This window comes from Hypomesus transpacificus, chromosome 9 (assembly GCF_021917145.1).
Source record: "Hypomesus transpacificus isolate Combined female chromosome 9, fHypTra1, whole genome shotgun sequence".
Taxonomy (NCBI): Eukaryota; Metazoa; Chordata; class Actinopteri; order Osmeriformes; family Osmeridae; genus Hypomesus; species Hypomesus transpacificus.
The window spans coordinates 22,402,072-22,422,932 of NC_061068.1; the positions used below are offsets into that span (position 1 = coordinate 22,402,072).

The 20,861-nt window shown below is 44.9% G+C and overlaps 4 protein-coding genes across 5 annotated transcripts; 2 read left to right on the plus strand and 2 right to left on the minus strand.

Moving 5' to 3' along the window:
• Window positions 1-1,091: 1,091 nt before the first annotated feature.
• Window positions 1,092-3,168, minus strand: abhd14b (abhydrolase domain containing 14B). 2 transcript variants are annotated; one of them, XR_006956474.1, is made up of 5 exons: window positions 3,095-3,168; window positions 2,442-2,656; window positions 2,047-2,288; window positions 1,626-1,881; window positions 1,092-1,165 (listed from the first exon to the last, which is right to left on the minus strand). XR_006956474.1 is itself a non-coding variant. In XM_047025265.1 (4 exons), exons 2-4 carry the CDS (start codon window positions 2,653-2,655, stop codon window positions 1,702-1,704), a joined length of 636 nt encoding a protein of 211 aa, XP_046881221.1. In that variant the 5' UTR covers window position 2,656; window positions 3,095-3,168; the 3' UTR covers window positions 1,213-1,701. The 2 variants fall into 2 exon arrangements, 1 of the variants encoding a protein (XP_046881221.1); XM_047025265.1 differs by lacking the exon at window positions 1,092-1,165 and having other exon boundaries at window positions 1,213-1,881.
• A 421-nt stretch (window positions 3,169-3,589) lies between these two features.
• mst1 (macrophage stimulating 1) lies at window positions 3,590-10,257 on the plus strand. The gene is made up of 20 exons (XM_047025489.1): window positions 3,590-3,599; window positions 3,716-3,783; window positions 4,301-4,445; window positions 4,540-4,655; window positions 4,786-4,900; window positions 5,009-5,145; window positions 5,318-5,438; window positions 5,689-5,807; window positions 6,131-6,302; window positions 6,504-6,634; window positions 6,740-6,842; window positions 6,958-7,094; window positions 7,234-7,266; window positions 7,386-7,500; window positions 7,577-7,654; window positions 7,835-7,981; window positions 8,081-8,187; window positions 8,588-8,727; window positions 8,817-9,247; window positions 9,447-10,257. Exons 2-19 carry the CDS (start codon window positions 3,732-3,734, stop codon window positions 8,976-8,978), a joined length of 2,130 nt encoding a protein of 709 aa, XP_046881445.1. The 5' UTR covers window positions 3,590-3,599; window positions 3,716-3,731; the 3' UTR covers window positions 8,979-9,247; window positions 9,447-10,257.
• A 261-nt stretch (window positions 10,258-10,518) lies between these two features.
• si:ch211-161c3.6 (high mobility group AT-hook 2b) lies at window positions 10,519-15,970 on the plus strand. Its single transcript, XM_047026569.1, has 6 exons — window positions 10,519-10,720; window positions 12,075-12,292; window positions 12,545-12,628; window positions 13,345-13,392; window positions 13,524-13,562; window positions 14,389-15,970. The coding sequence occupies exons 2-6, from the start codon at window positions 12,188-12,190 to the stop codon at window positions 14,479-14,481; spliced, it is 369 nt and encodes a 122-aa protein (XP_046882525.1). The 5' UTR covers window positions 10,519-10,720; window positions 12,075-12,187; the 3' UTR covers window positions 14,482-15,970.
• A 503-nt stretch (window positions 15,971-16,473) lies between these two features.
• Window positions 16,474-20,508, minus strand: si:ch211-161c3.5 (uncharacterized protein C3orf18 homolog). Its single transcript, XM_047026568.1, has 5 exons — window positions 20,134-20,508; window positions 18,601-19,079; window positions 18,259-18,284; window positions 18,011-18,137; window positions 16,474-17,218 (listed from the first exon to the last, which is right to left on the minus strand). The coding sequence occupies exons 2-5, from the start codon at window positions 18,877-18,879 to the stop codon at window positions 17,138-17,140; spliced, it is 513 nt and encodes a 170-aa protein (XP_046882524.1). The 5' UTR covers window positions 18,880-19,079; window positions 20,134-20,508; the 3' UTR covers window positions 16,474-17,137.
• Between the last annotated feature and the right edge of the window lie 353 nt (window positions 20,509-20,861).

A 20,861-nucleotide genomic window follows, 5' to 3' on the forward strand; every position in this document is an offset into this window, starting at 1 on the left:
CTCAACTCAAAACACTCGTATATACTGTATAGAGAATAAAAAGGATAACTGGAATGGGTATCGTAACTGCAGGACAATTCAAATTGAGAATCTGATGTTCTTTGTTGGGGAAATTTCAATGTGAGCAATTTCAATCTGGATGCAGTTGTGTGCAGTCTGTCTTGGCTTTGGTTTAGCTTTCTTTTCTGCTCTCCAACCAATGAATCCTCTGTCAAACATTCCATTCACTGTGTCACTGAATGCGATACATCTGCCTGTGGAAATGCACTCTCTGTGACTTCCTCTTATCCTGACTCGTGGTAGTACCCACCAACCCACACTGACACACACACACACACCACCTACGTACACAAAGCACACACACGCACAACCTCACGACGCAGCACTCATGCCGGCTCACGCACACAGCTGGGAGATGTTTGGCCCCAAACTGAAATGAGCCAAGGACATCCCTTTTCCCGGGCGCCCGGTCCCAGGGTGCAGCCGACTGGTCCGAGGCGAGCACGGGGAGTGAGTTTCCACAGAGCAGCATGGATGGAAGGCTGCCTCCTGAGGGCAATGTCGCTGTGTCAAACAAAGGTCAGAGAATCAAGGTGGTGTCAGTGGATCGTCCCAGCCGGGGCCATCAGAGTGTGCTGGGGGGGGGGGGGGGGGGGGGGGGGGGGCACAGGGTTGTTTTCTGTGGTTTGAGAAATTTACTTTTTTGCCAAAAACACACAAAAAAAAAAAACGAGAAACAAGGAACAGCTTGGGGTGCGAAGGAGGGGTCTGCTTTATGGCCGTCCCCTAAAAAGGGGGGGGGGGTCTACACGTAGCCCTTCCCCGGCCCCTCCCTGCCCTTGCCCTGTCCGTGTAGGTGTGTCTCTGTGGGAAAGACACGTGTGTATGTGATTCTGTAGTCTGGTGCTATGTGACCATGTTTGACCAAATGTGTTTGTCAAAAAATCTGTAACAAAAGAGTAAAATCTGTCAAATTTTAAGTGAAGTAAAAACAAAAAAAAGGAATACAGTACTGCTGATAAGTTTGAGATCTAAAGTCGACTTTTTTTTTCGGTTTTGTTTTGGTTTCTTGTGTGTGCGTGGGTGTGTTTGTGCGAGCGAATGATTTAGCTCCTTCTCTCCGGGACATTGGTCCATGTTGCTCCATTCTTTTGTACAGATGAAGCTAAAAAAAAGAAGAGGGCAAAATTTGTAAAATGTGTCTGTGACTCCTTGTAAAATATTTTCAAATTGTTTATTACAGAGAATCAGTTATTAAATAATGTTCATATTTTTCACTTCATTTCCGTGCGTTGCGTTTGTTTTCACATCTCTAAACAGGCTGTAATCACATCTGGAGTACTGTGTCAGCTGTGGCCCCAGACAAACAGGCACATTATGACACACCACTGATTTGAAAAGCACTCTTTAGACCCGTCTTTATCAGTCAGCACAATCTTAGAAAAAAAGATTCTAGAAGAACATTAATGTTCACAATCAAAAATGGTAATGAGTTTGTAAAAATGCCCTTTAAAAGTATTACTGGATGCAAGAAAATAGTCATTTGAAGTGCATATACCAATCTGTGTGTACAGTACACACTCATATTTCAAGTGTTAGTCTACATATTGAATTCCACGACTCACTGAGAAGACTGATCAATGACATGATTACAGATAACATAGACTTGAAGTCTGCAGGCGATCACACTGGGCGATGACATCACACCGTCTGCAGGAAGTCTATCAGAGCCTTGTGCCATGTGGCTGGGTCGTCAAGGTAACAGGGGTGTCCCGCCCCTTTCATCACCACCACTTTGTGATTGGCGAAATGTCTCAGGTGGCTCAGAGACGCCTCTCCAAGCTGATGGTCTTGGTCTCCGTAGACGATCAGAGCCGGGGCCTGCAGGGCGAGAGAGAGAAGCCCACATGCACAATGAGGCTCTCCCTACCACATGAGGGACTTGTTATGCAAGTGACACTATCGCTTACTCGTTACGAGCACCCCAGTCTAATATGCAGCGCGAGCGCGAAGAGTCGCGCGGCCGCGCTGCTTTCTGGCGCCTACCTGGATGCCGCTGTACTGCTCGGCGGTGAACTCGTCAGTGCAGATGGGAGCGACGGGGACGTAGCCCCGCACCAGCGCCGGGTTCTGGAAGAGGAAGGGCAACGAGTAGCTGCCACTGAGGGAGGGGCTGATCACCACGGACGGCTCCAAGTCCAACGCCTCAAACACCTGCTTGAGGAAACCTCCGGGGGCCAGCTGGCCCACAGCCACAGGGGCCTCGGCGGACTTGGACTGGCCCAGCCCTGGACACCAGGAGAGAACCGACAGGGTGGTCGGAAAGGCGGGGGTTGTCGTGCTCATATAAAGAATAGTAACGCAGTACTAAAGAGATGGGTAACGGTTTGAGGGTAGGCTGATGTTTTTCTTTTGTTCCCCCAGGTGACCGTCCTACTCACCAGGTAGGTCTATGGCCACTGCCCGACAGCTGGCGTTGGCAAGGGCTTCCAGGGTGCCGATGTTGAGCCAGTTCTCAGATGAGAAACGAATACCATGCAGGAGCAGGACAGAGAGCCTGGCTGCACCTGTGGCAGGCTCAGCTTGTCTGTAAAACAACGGGGCCTTGCAGGACTCTATGCTGAAGGTCCCTTCTGTCATTTTAACTCCAGCCATGCTTCAAGAAAAATGACATTTTAATAAAGTAGGAGTGGAAAGTTAGTACGTGCAACCAATCCCACACTTTATTGCCTAAAGCATTGTCAACGTTGTGCCTTTAACAATTAAAGCTTCAAATGATGTTTGGGAAAAAGACTGAACATTTCCATGATGTTATGTTAAAGTAGGCGCTTTACTTGAATGTGGTATTTGTCTCAAATTGATTAGCCTACATTTTGATTTTGTTTATTGACTAAACTTGGCATTTCGTGGTCAGCCTGCCCTTATAGGTTGTATTTCCTTATAGCCAATGTTTCATTTGTAGAAACGAATTTTTAGGGAGACGTTTTCATTCAAAGTCTTCACCAATACAATGTCACCTTTTGCTTTTGCAACAATCTTAACAGCGTAGGCTATTAAGTATTTCAGTTTTATATGAGGCACCATTACGCTTTACCTTCGCAGGAAATCAGGAAAAGAAACCGACTCGACTCGGTGGATGTTGTTGTGACAAGGAGAGGAGGAGCGAGTAAAATATCCACTTTTTTCCGGAAATCTTATTGGTATTCTACTGACCTCTAGCGTTGATCATGGCACTGCAGTGCTTATTCATTGCGAAAGAGGACGAGTTACAAATCATTAGAAAACCACAGAAAAGCAAAATGATCTGAAATATAATCGAATGAATTTGTAATCGCTTCCATGAGGAGGGTGAAGAAGCTGTTTGAGACGAACGTTAAGTTCTGTTATGCGTCAGATTTTATTAATGATTAATATGTATCGATTGGTTGAGTTTGGAATAGAGCCTCTGTTTGGTTAGGCTCCTGAATGTTCACATGTGGGTGGACGAGATTAAGTCATCGTACATCTATACTGATTCAATAACATTCAACACCCCTGAACACCCATGAACATCTGACCGCTCTCAGTATTTTGGATGTGTTCCTCTTCCATTTCATAAGGTGATGTTAAATATATCGTTTTGCTAAAGTAGCCTAATTAGCAGAAACGCGTCAGAGGATCCCCTTCACTCAAAGCTGTCCGAAAAATCAAAGTCCTCGACTCTGTTTTCGTCCAGTGCATCTGCAGGAGCAATGAAACTGGTTATTTCGTGTATTCTCGCATTTTGGACTGGATTTGTTACAGGTAAGACAATGTCACTGGTATTGATTAATACCTTGTTTTTCCTTTTTGTTCCTTTGGTTTTGAGTTGTAACCTGCTAGGTAAATATTTTCAATAAGGGTCTCTTGATCTTGAATTGTATCATTCATTTTATGCTGCCCCAATTTGGTAATAGGCCTATGCAGAGCCTACAAATGATACATGTACCTATTTTTGTCAATGATATAATAAAAGCTATGTGAAACATTTCAGGTGTGTCTGTGAGTACCTACATAATGGAGAAAATATATGTGAATAATGTGAGCAGTCAGAGTTGTCCTATTATTGTAGTGCTTTGTTAGCTGGCAGTGAATACAGGCCACTCAGCATGCAAAAAAAAAACGAGACTATTTAGGTCCAAAGGTTATACCTAATGTGTACGCAAGCCCCATGGTCACAAACCATCTTGCATGTGGCCACCTAGGACAGTTCACAAACATGTTTCAGGTATATTGGACCTAAAAAGTACAACTTGACACAATCTGTCGTGTCTGACAACAGGGACCCGTAGTCTCTTGAATGACTTCCAGCGCTCCGAGGGGAGGGAGCTGGCCCCCACAGTTTGGAACTCAGCACGAGTCCTCACGTTACCAGGACTCACGCTGGAGGACTGTGCCAAGAGCTGCTCAAAGACTCTGGACTGCAGGTACCTCCCCAGGGTCCCTGACACATTCATCCCACGTTGTCATGAAATATCCTCGAGGTGTGTCACGACCTTGTCGTCTAACCCTAACCCTCAGAGCCTTCAACTATGAGACCCGTCCCTCCATCACCTGTAAACAGCTGCCGTGGGTGGAGGACGGGAGCAATGCCGAGGTCAAAAGAAACGTCAACTGTGACCTTTATGAAAAGAAGGGTAAGACTTCAGATATCTACTGACAGATGTTTGGAAAACATCCTATCCCCCCCAGAAACGTCTAGGTCCTGAGTTTATTCACTTTTGTACCCATTTGAGGAGGCTCACATCTTCATCCCACAATTCATAGTCTATGTAAGGAAATGCATCGTGGGTAAAGGGGAAGACTATCGCGGCAAGGTTTCAACGACAAAAAGCGGGCATACTTGTCAGCAGTGGTGGTCCAAGTTTCCACACGATCACAGGTAAAATAATCCTTCCGAATAATCACTATTCTAAATATGAATAGTTTCAAAGTAAAGATTGTCTCTCTCTCATGTGACACTTGTGACATGTTTCCCTCTGCGTGATAGGTGGATCCCCTCATCCACTAACGGCTTGGAGCTGAACTACTGCAGGAATCCCGACGGGGATCCCATAGGGCCATGGTGCTACACTACCGACCAGGAACGCCGCTACGAGAGCTGCAACATCCCCCACTGCAAAGATGGTACATTCCATTTTCCCATCACAATGGTTCAAATACTACACTCTACATAGAGAGGCGTTCTCAAAGTATACTGGCATGTAAGAGAGTATACCATTATCTTTCTCGGCTCATTTTGATCCATGTTGATGTGTGTGTGTGTGTGTGTGTGTGTGGCGGAGGGCTTCCCTTACAGAGGTGTGTATTACCTGTAACGGGGAGGACTACCGAGGCCAGGTGGACCACACTGAGAACGGCATGGAGTGCCAGAGGTGGGACCAGCAGTTCCCCCACCAGCACATCTACCAGCCAGAGAAGTAAGACTTGAGTCTGCCGCTATCATCCCCTGTCCCCTTTAATCTACGCCTTTGTTCCAAAACCTCCTATCTGCGGTTGGTACTCTGCTGTCGTTAGGCTATACTGCCGCTAGCCTATTACACATTTCATCAGTGCATGTCCACTTATCTCTCAATGTCATTTAGACTGCTATGGATTCTTTAGGAGACGAGGTATTACGGAAATCGATATTCCTATTGAGCTGTGAAATAGGTGAATGGTCTTTTCTAGGTATCCAGATAAGAGCCTGGACGACAACTACTGTCGTAATCCTGATGCGTCTCCAGTCCCTTGGTGTTACACCATCGACCCTCTGGTGGAGAGGGAGAGCTGTGAGATCAGCAAGTGTTGTAAGGCTGGCACCACACACACAAACAACCTGGATCCTCATGACACTGTTTTGTAGTGGCATGTTCCACATCTCTCTCTCTTTCTCTCTCTCTGTCTGTCTCTCTGTCTGTCTCTCTCTGTGTCTCTCTGTGGTTCTCTCTCTCTGTCTCTCTGTGTCTCTCTCTGTCTCTCTGTGTCTCTCTGTGTCTCTCTTTCTCTCTCTGTGTCTCTCTGTGTCTCTCACTGTCTCTCTGTGTCTCTCTCTCTCTGTCTCTCTGTGTCTCTCTGTCTCTCCGTCTCTGTCTCTCTCTCTGTGTGTGTGTCTCTCTGTCTCTCTCTCTAGCCGTGGTTCCAAAAAGACGCGTTCGCTTCAGCTTCACCACCAACTGCTTCCGTGGCCGCGGAGAGGACTACCGTGGCAAAGTGAACGAGACCACGTCCAGTATCCCCTGCCAACGCTGGGACGCCCAGCAGCCTCACGAGCACCCGTTCTACCCCAACACCTACGAATGCAAGTAAGCCGTGGGGGGGGGGGGGGGGGGGGGGGGGGGGGGCTGGGGGGGGGGGCTGGACGCTAGTGGGAGGAGTCCCATTTGAACCCCGCTCAAAGTACACATGGAAACTGACGACTGTGAAAGCGGCACGACGCTTTGACGAGTAAACGCTTATGGTGCGTTAGACGCAGTGGTTACTGTTTATCACACATTTGCTCCCAGAGGTTTGGAAGAGAACTACTGTCGCAACCCAGACGGGTCGGAGGCCCCCTGGTGCTTCACCTCCGTGCCTCAGATGAGGACCGCGCTCTGCCTGCAGATCAAACGCTGCGCAGATGACATCGAAGCTGAGGGTACGGCGCCCTCTGCTGGTTTAGCCCCCTCAGGACAACATTGATCCGTGGACACAGCGTTATTGACCGATGAATCCTTTTTTCCCTCCCACCTTTCCCAACCAGATTGCTACCACGAGAATGGTAAAAACTACAGAGGCGTGGTACGCAAAACCCGTAAGGGCATCTTCTGCCAGAAATGGAGCGTGAACACCCCTCACAAAACCAAGTAGGAGACACGAGGTTTAAGACCGATCGATCTCGTGGCGTATGTGTCGCGCTTGCGACGATGCGTGTACTTCCTGTTGCATGTGTGGACTCATGCTTATCCCGTGTTCCTCCAGGATCAACCCAGAGACACACCCTCAGGCCAACCTGACAGAGAACTACTGTCGGAATCCAGATGGAGATCAGCATGGGCCCTGGTGCTATACGACTGACCCCAAAACAGAGTTTGACTACTGTGCCATCAAGCAGTGTGGTAAAGTCCACATGTCCACGATAGGTTCCACTATATGCACACTGACTTCCCTGTTGACACGTCTCTATCGCTCTCTGTAAAGAGTGGATTCTTTATTTTGAAACCCTTTCTCCTGTCACATGTATGGTCTTTTAAACAGCTGGAGAGAAAGTGTCCCTGATTGAGCCAGCTGGTCAGTTCCTTATTACACATCACTAACGAAAGAATATTCGCTTTCTTGACGTCGACCGGGTTCTTCATTTCATGCATGCGCTTGTTTGTGTGTGCACGCTCACGTTTGTGTGGACGCAGAAAAGGTGGAGTTTAGTGAATGTGGGAAGAGAGACGATCGTACCCCTAGAAGCTGGTCACGTATCGTTGGTGGAGTCCCGGGCAACTCTCCCTGGACAGTGAGTCTTAGAGACAGGTCAGTAGGCGTGCGTGAGGTCATCGTGACTGGGGGGGGGGGGCAGTCGACTTAACCCCTCTCTTTCTGTCCGTAGGAAGGGAAACCATTTTTGTGGAGGGTCCCTGGTGAACTCCAAATGGGTCATCAGCACCAAGCAGTGTTTCTCCTCGTGGTAAACTCCTCTTCTACTAACAGTGCCTGTGTCCGGAGCAGACAGGTTGCAGAGAATAACAAGTCTGAACTGGTTGTTAGATGTCACGGCAACATGATTCCTTTTATTGTGTATTGGTGTCTTTGTTCATCTGATGAACACGATGGGAACCTGCTTGTGTGTGTGCTTTTCTCGGTGCAGTTATGTGGACTTGCCAGGATACTCAGCCATGATGGGGACCCTGTTCAAAGACCCTAAAGAGGGCGAGCCAGACCGCCAGACAATCCCCCTCACCAAGATTGTCTGTGGACCTTCAGAGTCTCAGCTGGTCATGCTACAACTGGAATAGTGTGTACAATCCAGCCTCGAACATTGTGTATTGAATACGATCAATTGATTGCCCTGCCCTACTCTACCTGATCCTCTTGTGTCCTCCACCCACCTCAGCCCCGCCCAGTTTAATGAGCGCGTGTCTCAGATCTGTCTGCCCCCCGAGCGCTACATTGTTCCCGAGGGGACTGACTGTGAGATTGCTGGATGGGGGGAGACTAAAGGTAACAGCAGCCTCGTACATCAACAGCTGGGCGGGGACTCTGGCCCCTTGGTTTCTCCATGGAAACCTGATACGAAACCTAGTGTGGTTGTAGTCATCTGGTTAAATGAAGTGAAAAGATACTCTCGTTATGCCTTATGCGACATGTCGTGGTGGTTTTGATGTCCTTCTTGAATTCCTTTTACTGACCATCCAACTTCTTTTACGGTATTTATCCCACTTGACTTGTTTGTTTTTCAGTGACAGGCTGAGACTAGTTTTGCAGTTGAAGTATCTGTTTTACTAATGGCGTGTGCAAATGAGGCCGTTTTTTTACTTGAACAACAGATTGTTATTTCCAGATTGTTATGTGGCCCTTCCCCCCCCTAACCCTTTCTTTTTCTCTCTCTGTTTTGTGGAAGGCACTGGAGATGAAACTGTCCTCAATGTGGCTCAGATCCCAGTCATTAGCAACAAGGAATGCAACAAATACTTCCGGGGTCGTGTCCGGGAAAACGAGATGTGCACAAACCCCTTCCAGGGTGGAGTGGGAGCCTGCGAGGTACGTTGGTGTGTGAGGGTCATCCTCGTGTGAGTGGACAGACACAGCCTGGCCTGGGGCTGACTATGTTCCCGCCCTCTGACCCTCAGAGAGACTATGGGGGTCCTCTGGCCTGCCAGAACAGTGACTGCTGGGTCCTAGAGGGAGTCATCATTCCTATGCGGCGCTGTGGGCACCCAGGCCAGCCCAACATCTTCATCCGGGTCTCCGTCTATGTGGATTGGATCAAGAAGGTCATGGAGATGGCCTAGGAAGAGCTACCCCTCCAATCAGGGACTAGCCCTGCCCCTTCTACCTGCCCTTAGAATAGTGCATTGTTTATTTGTTTTACTGATGACTGTAAGCAAAATGAGACACATAGTGAGTCTGCAGTCTGACCAATGACAATGAATGTATCTGCGAAATACTGTGTAAGGGTGAATCTTAGGAATATCCTCCGGATGTGCTTGTGAAGGGTGTTCAAGTTCATGTTCCCCCAAAATCCCCCTTTCACCCCTCACTAAAAATGTTGACCACCAAACCCTACACCAGGGGTGTCGAGCTCCGGTCCTCGAGGGCCGCTGTCCTGCATGTTTTAGATGTTTCCCTGATCCAGCTCACCTGATTCGAATGAATGGTCGTTATAACAACCCTTTTAATTGAATCAGGTGTGTTGGAGCAGGGAAACATCTAAAACATGCAGGACAGCGGCCCTCGAGGACCGGAGTTCGACACCCCTGCCCTACACCACCACTTCTGTGGTGCACTCAAATACCTTCTTTGCCCCCCAGCCTCTGAAGAAATCCCCCTCTGCCTGTCTTTTGATGCCTGCCCCCACCTCGAAAGACATGCCATTGTGCCTTATGCAGAACTGTATACGCTGCACATTCTTTCGGGTTCTATAGGAGGATTTTTGTAACTCAGTCCTGATGAGCCCACGGAATTCAGCTTAAATAAACCGAAGAGTTTAGAGATCAGAGTCCAACGGAATCTCAGACACACCAGTCTGTAGAAGGGCAGTGGACTGACTGGCAGTGGTCTCACTCTCTCTCTCTCTCTCTCTCTCTCTCTCTCTCTCTCTCTCTCTCCCTCTCTCTCTCTCCCTCCTGCCCTCTCTCTGTGTCTATCTCACTCACACTCTCTCCCTCTTCCTATATCTCTCTATCTCCATCTCTTTTGTGCACCCACACACAAACTGACAAGCATATGGCAACACAGAATCACATGATCATTCAGAAGCATCTATTGATTCTCTGACAAAATGTACGTGCATTGGTAGAAAAGTGAAGGATATGATTACACAGTTTAGATGGCGGTTTGGCAGTTCAGAGTTTACCGTCATGCTGTGCACTTTTTTGAAATGATTTTCCTGATAGATGACTAATCAAATACAGGTATGACTGGTGTACTACTTTAGTTCTGAAAAACATGACCAAAATTGTAAATGGATGAGTAGGTTCATGTCACAACAGGAGGATTCTTGATATCTTCACTGATAAATCATAAAGCTGTACATGTGTTGTAACTGTAGAAAGAGAGATCAGAAAAATTTAAAACCCCAGAGATGTTTGGATACTTTGTCAAGTTGTGTGAATTTTTAACCCCCCTTTCTCGTATTAGAAACTCGTATCATAAATGCAGTATCGTACTGTAGACTGAATAATTGCACAAGCCCATGTGAAGCCCACTTCGTTTAAGTGAGGGGTGGTCTATAGAAAAGGAGGCGTGGCCGATCGTTTCACCCCTCCTTCCCTCTGCTCTCCTGAAGCATGCTATAGAGAAAGTATGTCATGTTCATATATGCTCCTTCAACCCCCATCCTACTTCAACTGGGTGACTAAACGAGAACGCTACGACAGAAATGTAACGGATCAAGTTCAGATTCAGAGAGAAAGAAAGGAAAGATTAAGTGTAATATTAGTCACATTGCATTTAAACTTTATTCAAAGCGTCCGTCTTTAAATAAACGTTTGTCAGCTAGATAACTAGATACAAAGACCACAGAAGAAGCAAAGTAAGTAACCCCATTCTCCAACTTCATTTTGCAAATGAATCAGTGCAGTTACAAATATCTGAATGACCAACTGCATGCCCCACTATTAAACATCGGAAAGGATACCTGTAAAACGCTTACCATCATCCTCATCTTCTCGCGCCAGTGTAGCCCGGAGAACATTCCCGCAATACTTCGTTACCTGACTAGTATGGCTTCTGTGAACTTCTGAGGGCCCCATTTAATAACGATATGGTTTATAACGATATCAATGGGACTGATGTCCCGTCGCTTCTGAGGATGTGTGGGTGGTAAGCACCCACAGTAAACCCACAAAATCATGGCAGATTATATGTATCGTCTATGCCAAGTGAATTTGAATTTCTTCCACATACGCTTTGACAGCTTGGATGTAGCCTGACTGCCACACAATTTTGTAGATTTCAAAAAATGTTCATAATGTGTTTTTATGGTTGTAGTTTCCGCCGGTATGGGATCAGTGCATTCAGGACAGGGCTCCTGAACTGCCAACTCCGTTGTTGAAAGGATTGTGTCTTACCTTGCAAGAGTGCATATCTTGCCGCGGGATATTAAAATTACATTGAAATGTATTAAAGTTTCTTTAATGTAGCTACGTATCGTAATCTTGTGTTTATTCCATTTAATAAAAATGTATGTTTGTCTATTATGTCTATGTATGTATTATGTCTATGTATGTGTGGTGACCTTGATTTTGAAATGAATCAGAATGGATATTGACACCCATCTGTAGAAAACTATAACTTCACTTGAATTCAAAAATGTTTTATCAAAGAAGGTAAATGTTCCACTACTAACAGAGGAATTAACAGTAGAACTCCATATGGTTTAGTATGACCACTTCAGATACCTTTGGAAGAGGCCCATGCTAGAAGCATTGTGTAGAAATATATAAAATTTGGACACACATACATAAGCAATCACAGTGGAGCGTCACAGTAAGATGTGACCAATAGTAACGGCTAAAGGCTGGATACATTTTGGATAGGATATTGAGTTGTGAATATCTGTGCTACTTTTAGTCACTGCACACCGTTCTCATGTTTCCCTGCATTTGCCAAACCCCTGGCTGTGTCCGGATGAACTTGCAGTGACTGGTGCCAAGGCTGATATTAAACAGTTCTCACGCTTGCACTGCCATAGAAACCCAGTGTGGTTTCGAAAGATTATTTCATGATGAGTTTAGTATAAGTTCGATGATCTGTTTTTAATCTGTCAACCAGTCAAAACACCGAAAATCTAATGAGAGTCAAACTGTTACAATAAAGCAACTACAGTCCATCGAACCTAACCTTTCCATCCTTGTTTTCCGGACGTCCTCTCTCCTGTTTCCCAGAACTGAAGTCTGCACCCTCTCCTTTCCCTCCCAGCACACAGGCCTGTGCTCGGGGCCTCCATGCCCGCATTCCCTTCTCGCTGTCAGGGAAAAGCAGGTGGACAGACACAGGAATGAGCAACCGTGGGACCCAGGAGCCGTCTCCACAGCCCGACGAGGCCCAGTCGCCTGACCAGCCTCCACGCAGGGGTCGAGGCCGACCGCGGAAGCAGCCGCAGGTCAGTGGTCACCTCGTCCTCCAGACACGGTCACAATCTCTCGTGTGAGAACACACACGCTGCCTACTGCAGAAGATCCGCCGATTCATATTAGTTTGCGGACAGTAATCAAACTCATCGATGGTCTCTGGTGGGTTTGACAATTTGAGGTTATGTTTGATTCTGTTGTGTTTACCACATTCCAGGTGTTACTTCTTGTGAGTATACACATAGCAACGGTAATATGAGGCTGTTGACACTCATTGTCTCCAGGAACCTAGTGGCCCTCCAGTTCCAAAGAGGCCAAGAGGACGACCGAGAGGAAGCAAAAATAAGGGGCCTCGTGTTGCTCCAAAGGTACGCGACAGCTTGAACTGTGTCATTTGGCGTAACATCCTGGATACGTCTTGAAATGAAAAACTGTCTAACGTTATTGTTTGAAGTGATGATTTGAAAGAATCCTCAAAGAAAGGAAATTCAAATGGTCCCAACTCAACCGACACGTTTACAAGGTGTTTTGTATGATGTAGTACAGAACACCTATAGTGCTGTAATGGATGTAAAGGTTGTTTACTGGGAAAAAAGCCTTGTTTGAGAAGTTACAATTGTTAGAATGCCATTCATTAAGATTATTTGAGCATGGTTGGCAAAACTTCACTTAAGTCTATGGAGGGTCATTTGGAATCGTGAAATAAAATGTTAATGATTGGTCAACTTTATCAACAAAATGTGCTGTACCCTATATTACCCATGGCTAATCCTTTCATATTGTAGCAGTCTAATGTACTGAAACAGCTGTAGGCTTGTTCAAAAATAGTGCCAGAATGAGATCTCCCTCATTTGAAAACTACCAAACAGATGTGCATACATTTTTCCCAATGGCAGGACAAAAAGGCTTTGTAATCAATTGGGGTATGGCTGAAATATTAGCTATCATTTTGAAGATTTTGAAGGGAAATTCAAAATTTAAAATTATAACCATCTATAATTCATCTAATTTAGTTGTGTAGGAATTTGAGCATTTCTTCACAGCAGGCTTAATGTACTCACTGCATTCTCTCTTTCTCTCTCAGAAAGTAGAGCAAGGGGAAAGAAGACCCCGCGGTCGGCCAAGGAAATGGGTACGAGACGACCTGCGAGACCTGAAGCCACCTGGAACTCACGACACAGACACTGAGAGTGAAGCTAGAACATATTTACATCTTTTCTTTCTTTCTTCCTTCTCTTTCATTGCCGTCATCTCACCAACCAGCCCCAAAGAATGGTTCAAGAAGTAGTTCAAGAACCACAGGTAAGAAAACGTTTGAAAGTGTGCAAATAAGTGAACACTCCCTCCTCAGTTCCATTAACCAGTGTGCTCATGTACTCGTCTGCATTTTTTTTCATATAATTTTTTTCATATAAATGAAATATAAATGTGGACCTGGGTTCATTTACTAATCATATCAGCTAACTTGAACAGTTTCTTGATAAAGTAATATACAAAATGATTTGTTCTTTTAGGAGGGGTATTTTATGTCATCAATTAAAATAGAGATCATTTTGTGACTGATGACTCTTTGCCTTTATAAAAAGAAAAAGAAATGGTTTCACTTTACATTCACTTCCTTTCTTGCTGTTTAGAATGACAATGTTACACAAACATGTATTTCGTAGAAAGAGGGCAGTTCTCCCAATCTTCTCATCTGTTTTAGCGGCACCCTCACTGTCGAGAGTCAAGAAGTTAAGAGACTTGAAACCGTTACACTCCTTTTCTGAGACATGTGCACGTGGAGGGGAAGAATTAGTCAATGTTGAGAAGGGAAACCTGATATAACTGCTCTCTTCCCCTGTCTTCTTGGTTTCCTGACATAACCGTCTTCATCCTAACTTTTCTCGCTCTCACAGCCAGACCCGTTTCCCCACGCAGACAAAATCACTCACAGACATTTTCACACTCATACAAGGATCGCATTATTCATCACACGCTCATGGGCATGCGCGCGTGTGAAAGCACACACGCATGGGCTCATGTGCAGGTGAGAACACCCAAGCATGGTCCAAGCATACATATGCATGCACACAAACACACACACACAAAGAGTAAGATCTGTGATGTTCTATCACCCTTTTCGCAGGGTCCACCAGACGAACCTGAGGGGGGTCCATCACATTCGGGGGCCGCTGAGGTGTCGACATCTCCGGTTCCACCTCAGGAAGAAGGGGAGTAGACAATGTGCAGACCTACCTCAGGGCTCGGGGGAGAACATAGGGGTGCAAGCCTGATTCCAGCGTAACAAAGGAAAAACAGGGATCTTGAATGCAGATGGACTCTGCTAAGGTACTACAAGTGTTATCGTGTTGAGGGTCTGTCTGTCCATGCCTGATGTTGGCTCAGTGATGGGTTAGTCATACTGTCTGATCAAATGTTATTCAAGGGTTTGGTCAGTGGGTTTGGCTGTGCAGATAGTCTGATCGGCAAGATCCTGAATTCAATTTTTTTTTTACTAAGATAATGATTGATTGATTGATTGTTTGATTTTGTGTGTATGTGTGAGTACTCAATGTGTGTTGGGATGCACGTTTGAGTATATTTGATTGTGACGTCAGTGGCGATGGAATGGTTGGAAGGAGGTTCAACATAAAGAACAGCTGCTTTACTAACATTTACAATCACATCACACAGACAAGATTCAGAACCCCTCATTTGGGGGCAGGACTTGAGGAATTGTATGTTTGCTAAGTGGAAATGATGTGCTGGAATTATTTAATGAGAAAAACCTTTTTACATTACCATAAGAAACATGAGCTTGAATGTTTTCGATTGACATTTCGATTGGCAGTTTACGAGTACTTTGCTCTTACCACACTTACTTTAACCTCAGGTACATATATTCAGGAACAACTGTCACTCTACTCAATATGATTATTGTACAATGTCTGTTGTGTTTTTCTGGTCTGAACTAAACATTCGCCACACAAGTCTTGATACACATCTCTCTCAGACCTAATCTCTCCTCAGTCTCTTTGTCTCTCAGTTTACCTCACTGAAAGGTTGAAGGCTGTGCAACTTGAACCATAAAACATACCAAAACACTCGCCATACTCCTCAGGACAGTTCGACATGCACTCTTACCAACCCCTACACTCCTCTTGTAAACACCTCTTTTGCTGGCTAGCAAAACCCTCTGTGTTAATGCTCTGGAAGGGATCTCTTTGTTTTACTGTAACTCTCTGTAATAAGACTTGGGTGACTGTAATCGTCTTGTTATGGAGTCAACACTTGACAGCTACTGTACATGTTTATGTTTGATAAGTTGGATACTATTCAACCCTTTTTTTAATAACTATTGTCTGTTCTCGGAAGAGCCATTTTGAAACAACCTTGTCATTTATTTTATTTTAAAATCCTTGAACACTGTATCCACAATATAACATCCTTTGGCCCAGGGTCAGTTATACCAAGTACTACTCAGAACACATAGATAGCCTATGTAAAGTTTTGATTACATCGATGTTGAGAGTGTAGATGTACAATCCATGCATAACGTCTCATTTACCATGTACTTACTCCTTATTTTCCAGTCAGCTTGAGTCTATTTAGTACATTAGTTGTGTTTCTCTTTTTCCTTTGCTTCTGTTGCTCTCTTTGTGTGGCCTGTGGACTACCTTTAGTATGAGCTTGTTAAAGTTTTCTCCAACTCCAATAATGCCATGGGTATACTGAATAATGTAGTCCACTCTACGCCAAAGGTACTGTATCGTCAAATGATTGTGAGTGTCTCTTAACCTACTCTGTAGTTATTCTGTTATGCGTCTGTGCCATGCAAGGAGGCCCACCAGCTAGCTAACAGTATCTAGGTGATGACAGTATTACTATGAATCTGATATTCACAACATTTTCAAAGCACTTGATGTACAGTAACACTTGAGTGAGAAGTATGTGATTGAGGAACAATACTTTTATATTTATGTGCTGTAAGAAATTGGTCATCCTTACTTCAATCCACCTCCACATGAATCACCTCACGTTTTTGTATTGGCTACCGCCCTGTCTTGTTTGACTGTATGTTTGCCGTAAGGTAGAGGTGCCCCTTTACCAATAAACGTTTTCAATCATTTTTGTCATGAATTAACTACTAAATAATTGCACACTAAATGTTGGAGGTTGAATGTTTTATTGAAAAACCACAGTTCTTCATTACTCATGAAAACACTAACATTTGAGGGAATGTCCAGAGTTCACCAGGGGAGTGGGAAGGAAGCCATGTTATGGTGGAGTGACATGGATGTTGCCCATGCAGTGAACACATCCACAGCTCTATGTCCAGTGTCTTCAATACGCCTATGTGTTCTCAGCCTCAAGCCCACAACTGTTACATCGAGAAGTCAAAACATTTAGCAAAACAGCTTGAGCCCTCTCTTTTGTCAAACTTCTTTTCATATTTTCCAACAAAGTTTCCTATGAACATATAGACAAAGATTTTTTGACAAAGTGTTTTTCTTAGCAAGCTCTCAGGTTTATGAGAGAACACTCAGAAACTCCCAAAGTCCTGCTATCAGTTATATCCCACACAAGGACACAACCCTTGTGCTCTGGCTGACAAACAGTGTAAGATGATCTGTTCCAGACAGTTCACATCCTATATTTCTAAAACAGTCTCTGAAGACAATGACTGAGAAGAACTCAGGTGACAGTGAAAATCTTAATAGGGTGGACGACAATCACAGTTAAACAAACACCATGCTACAATGATACACGCCTCTGGTATCATCCATACTTCCACGACTCCAATCCAGTTTTCCTTTTTATTCTTCCTGAGCAACAAATCTCCCATGATGGGATAAAGAGCCCCCACACACTCACTCCTGCCTGGAAGAGTGCTGTTACGCATTGAGAGCGTTGGCTACGTCTGTGAAGACCAGACGACTCGGCCTCTGGGTCGTCCCCTGGGAGGTTGTGAGGGTCTACAGAGGGAGGCAGTAGGACAGTGGAGGTTCATATTAAGACCATCTCAAGACCAAGTTAGGAACAGAAATGACATGAGGCTGTTAAGGTACTACCATGTTTTAAAATCCCTACTGCTAAGTATAAGCATGCAGGGGAAACATACACATTTTTGGCATTATATTCAACTGCTGGGTATGCCATCTGGGTTTAGTGTTGGGAAAATATTTAGGAAATAGTTAGGAATGTATAGGAAAAAAATTACAGTTATTGTTGAGGTATATCTACATATTTGTAAGTCATGTATTTCATAAATTAATTTGAAATTATTATAGTCAACACCAGACTTGAGGAGAAATAGTATATTTTTTGTTCAAATACTACGTTTCTACTCGGGTCTGTTCAGGACAAATGAAATGAAAGACATTACAATGCGCAATAGGAGCATTTGATGGTAAAATGCGAACAAAGGATAGGATGAAAGATTATTTCAAGGAACGTGGGTCAAGACACACAGTTGATACTTTACCATATTTGACTTTGACCAACATGCCATTGTCACAACTTAAAAAATGAAAGGAAGAAGAACATAAACAGTGAAATATTGCGGTGATCCAGTTTCACAGGAGAACTTTAAAAAAAGTGATTCTGCAGTACTTTCTGTACTGTAGTATTATGTGTGCACACGAGAAGTTACATACAGGGAATATTGACAATGCATGTCCATACGTGAGTGATAAAACAGGGCATATCATAACGGCTACTCTAGATGAGCGTCAGCCTTGTTTAGGTGTGTGGTCTAGATGATTCACCTTAGCGTTGGGTCCTGTGAGGGTGCCTTCACGGCCGTGGTCTAGCAGTTCCTGTTCTAAGTCATCCTGCTCTTCTGCCGGGTCAAAGTTGTACATGGGCATGAGCTGGTGCCTTAGCTTCTCCAGCCTGGTCACCGGGCACAAGAAGAAAAACAGTTCAGGGCTTGGATGGTTTGAGGAAAGAGAGTAGTACATGTCCATTGGGAAAATACAACGACATCAGTTGAAATGTACGTCGGTTTTCTCACCTCTTCCTTTTTCGGATGTACAGCATCTGAGGAGGGGATATGGAGGAAGACACAGGGCTTAGGTCTGAGCAGCCAAACCACTCATTCACACCACGGTGAAATCCAAACTATTTTAAAAACTTCAATGATGTTCATGGGCTAAGCAGGCAAATGAACTTCAAATCATAAAGTAATATCTGTCAACATGTTTACAGTGAGATTTGTTGAAACTGAAAAATAATTTGCTGCGAAATAGCCTGGTACTATTTAAATTGGTTACGGACATATGTTTCTCCTCATAGAGACTGAATGATAATGGCCGAAAAACCTACGATCAAAAATAATAAATAATTGTTCTCTTACAATGATAAGTGCCAGACCAATGACAGTGATGATGCCGAATGGTACTAGAACCATGCCAATTCCTGAGCCTTCGACAGCAGCCTCTGGAAGTTTGGTGGAATTGAAACTTGTCTCATTAGCGGCTATCGTTAAGGTCATCAGTGTTGTCCTGGATGTGATATTGTCCCTTTCCATCCTGGCGTCTGTGGTGACCGGGAGGAGGGAGATGCTGGGAGGGTTGGAGGTGCTGGGTGTGCTGGAAAGAAAGCTAGCAGTGGTCTTGACTGTGGTCAGATCCATGCTCTTAACTGACAGGAAGCTGTAGGATAGAGAAGATAGCTGCGTTTTCTCTCTGTTGTGGGTGTCTCAGGTCTCAGTGTCACTGGTTCTGTCTCTCAGTCCCCGATGAGTCTCAAAACTGACACAAATTTTCCCTTTCTGGACTGAGGTCTGCGGAAGCATTGGGATTCCAACGGGTACATTCTCTCGGGGGGGAAAACCTGCAAAACACAATGAGCATTTTTACATAGAACCTTATCACATGCAGATCCATAACATATCAGCGCTTAAAATGTTATCATCATTCTCAGAATCAACCTTGCATTTCTTGGCTGGTTCATGGTTTGTCTAGAGTTTGTTCCTGTCAACATGAATAGTTGAAGCACATGCACCCCTCCCCCATTCCATCGGAATAAAGCCCACAACCGGTTGTGCCAGCAGGCCAGAGGTGGGTGTTGTGGGCAGGATGTGGGCACCAGAAGCAGTGAAAGAACGTGGCAGAACAAAGAAGATAGGATACCAAGCAAAACCAACCCTGACACATGTAACATGCGGTGGGAGGTACTGGTATACACAAACTGACAGAATCTGACACCCACCCACATAACCTCTAGAGTACAGAACACACACACACACAGACTGAGAGCACATACAAATACAAACGAGTAGGTATACAAAAACACACCGCAAACAAACACACGTATACATAAATATTGACATGGGAATGTTATATTGGAAGTCATTCTTTTGATATGCATTTACAGGGGTGTAAATAAAAATGTGAAGTTCACCATAATAATTGACGTTCAGGAGCAAAAGAAGATAAATATGATTTGATTTTTTTGCCATCTACATTTCTTGCCTGCCATTATTGGGAAGTGGTATCACACAGAGTGGTGTCACAGACAAACCGTGAAAACAAAGACACGTGAACCATCCCGCCCTCCTCAGTGCATCCTGTCTTGCCTGCACTCTTAATGAGGAACATGTGCAGTTTAAGCCTACAACCAATCACAAATCAGACCTTTTTGTTTCAGCCATACAAAGACAGTGTACATAACATTAGCATAAAACACAATGGTATCTCCCAGAAATGTTACACACAGTATCATTGAATGATTTAGACGACACAACACAATTTTCCTTGCACTGTGATGTGTATGCCTTTATGCCTATAGCTCCATGCCTTTCTATGTGACAGGCTAGGCTTCTAATCCTGCCAACGTGACGAGCAAGCTGTAACCCCATATGCCTTCCCAGATTATATCTACCTACCCTCTTGATGTGTTAGAAAGAAGCTGAAAAGGGAACAGTAGCCGGCAGCTATAGAGGAGGGGTAATAGCCCAAGGAGAAGAAGCTCCCCCTATCTGTCTACCCCTCCTCCTCCTCCACTTCTCCTTGCTCCTCAACAGCAACACAGGCGCTCCTCTGGGAGCTTGTTATCGTGGAGAAGATGGCCGTCCTCACAGATAACCGGCTCCACACCCAGTAACTCGGCACCAGGCTCTGCTCCTCTGCCTCCTACAGATGTCCTTCTCGTTCTCCTCACCTCCTTGTATCTATTCCCCGTGTCCTGCCCCTTTTTGTGCTCCAGATAATAAAATCATCAGCAGGGATGCTGCAACCAGAGATGTGTTGCTGCAAAGCTCCCCCCTTTTACTCTGTTATTGGTCAAATGGGGCATGAGCAGCAGCTGCCATTGGCTTGCAGGGCTGTCTGTCTGGCTTTATAGGGATGAGAATGGGATTTAATAGCACACCAGATGCTGTAAGGCCAAACCAAATGATTGCATCCGGGTGGCCAGCCGTAGAAAATTAACCCTTCAGTGCCCCTACATTGCCTCTTAACTGAGGTCTTTAATAGCTTCTTCCATTATTTTCTTGACAATGGTAAATTATGGAAGGTGAGTTAAAGGGCCAGTTGCAGACTAGTAAATAGGATAAGATGATTGTATTGGGAATAATATTGGTAACCTCGTATCTTCTCACAGTCAAAATCCTTG

Coding starts and splice junctions, on each gene's coding strand:
- abhd14b (XM_047025265.1), bottom strand. CDS start 2,655: ATGGCTGGAGTTAAAATGACAGAAGGGACCTTCAGCATAGAGTCCTGC. Junction 2,289..2,441: donor AGTGGCCATAGACCTACCTG/GTGAGTAGGACG, acceptor CCTGGTGTCCAG/GGCTGGGCCAGTCCAAGTCC. Junction 1,882..2,046: donor AGCAGTACAGCGGCATCCAG/GTAGGCGCCAGA, acceptor CTCGCCCTGCAG/GCCCCGGCTCTGATCGTCTA.
- mst1 (XM_047025489.1), top strand. CDS start 3,732: ATGAAACTGGTTATTTCGTGTATTCTCGCATTTTGGACTGGATTTGTT. Junction 5,808..6,130: donor CTGTGAGATCAGCAAGTGTT/GTAAGGCTGGCA, acceptor CTCTCTCTCTAG/CCGTGGTTCCAAAAAGACGC. Junction 7,267..7,385: donor GTCCCTGATTGAGCCAGCTG/GTCAGTTCCTTA, acceptor GTGTGGACGCAG/AAAAGGTGGAGTTTAGTGAA.
- si:ch211-161c3.6 (XM_047026569.1), top strand. CDS start 12,188: ATGAGCAACCGTGGGACCCAGGAGCCGTCTCCACAGCCCGACGAGGCC. Junction 12,629..13,344: donor GGCCTCGTGTTGCTCCAAAG/GTACGCGACAGC, acceptor TTTCTCTCTCAG/AAAGTAGAGCAAGGGGAAAG. Junction 13,563..14,388: donor AAGTAGTTCAAGAACCACAG/GTAAGAAAACGT, acceptor CCCTTTTCGCAG/GGTCCACCAGACGAACCTGA.
- si:ch211-161c3.5 (XM_047026568.1), bottom strand. CDS start 18,879: ATGGATCTGACCACAGTCAAGACCACTGCTAGCTTTCTTTCCAGCACA. Junction 18,285..18,600: donor TTGGTCTGGCACTTATCATT/GTAAGAGAACAA, acceptor TCCCCTCCTCAG/ATGCTGTACATCCGAAAAAG. Junction 18,138..18,258: donor TACATCCGAAAAAGGAAGAG/GTGAGAAAACCG, acceptor CCCGGTGACCAG/GCTGGAGAAGCTAAGGCACC.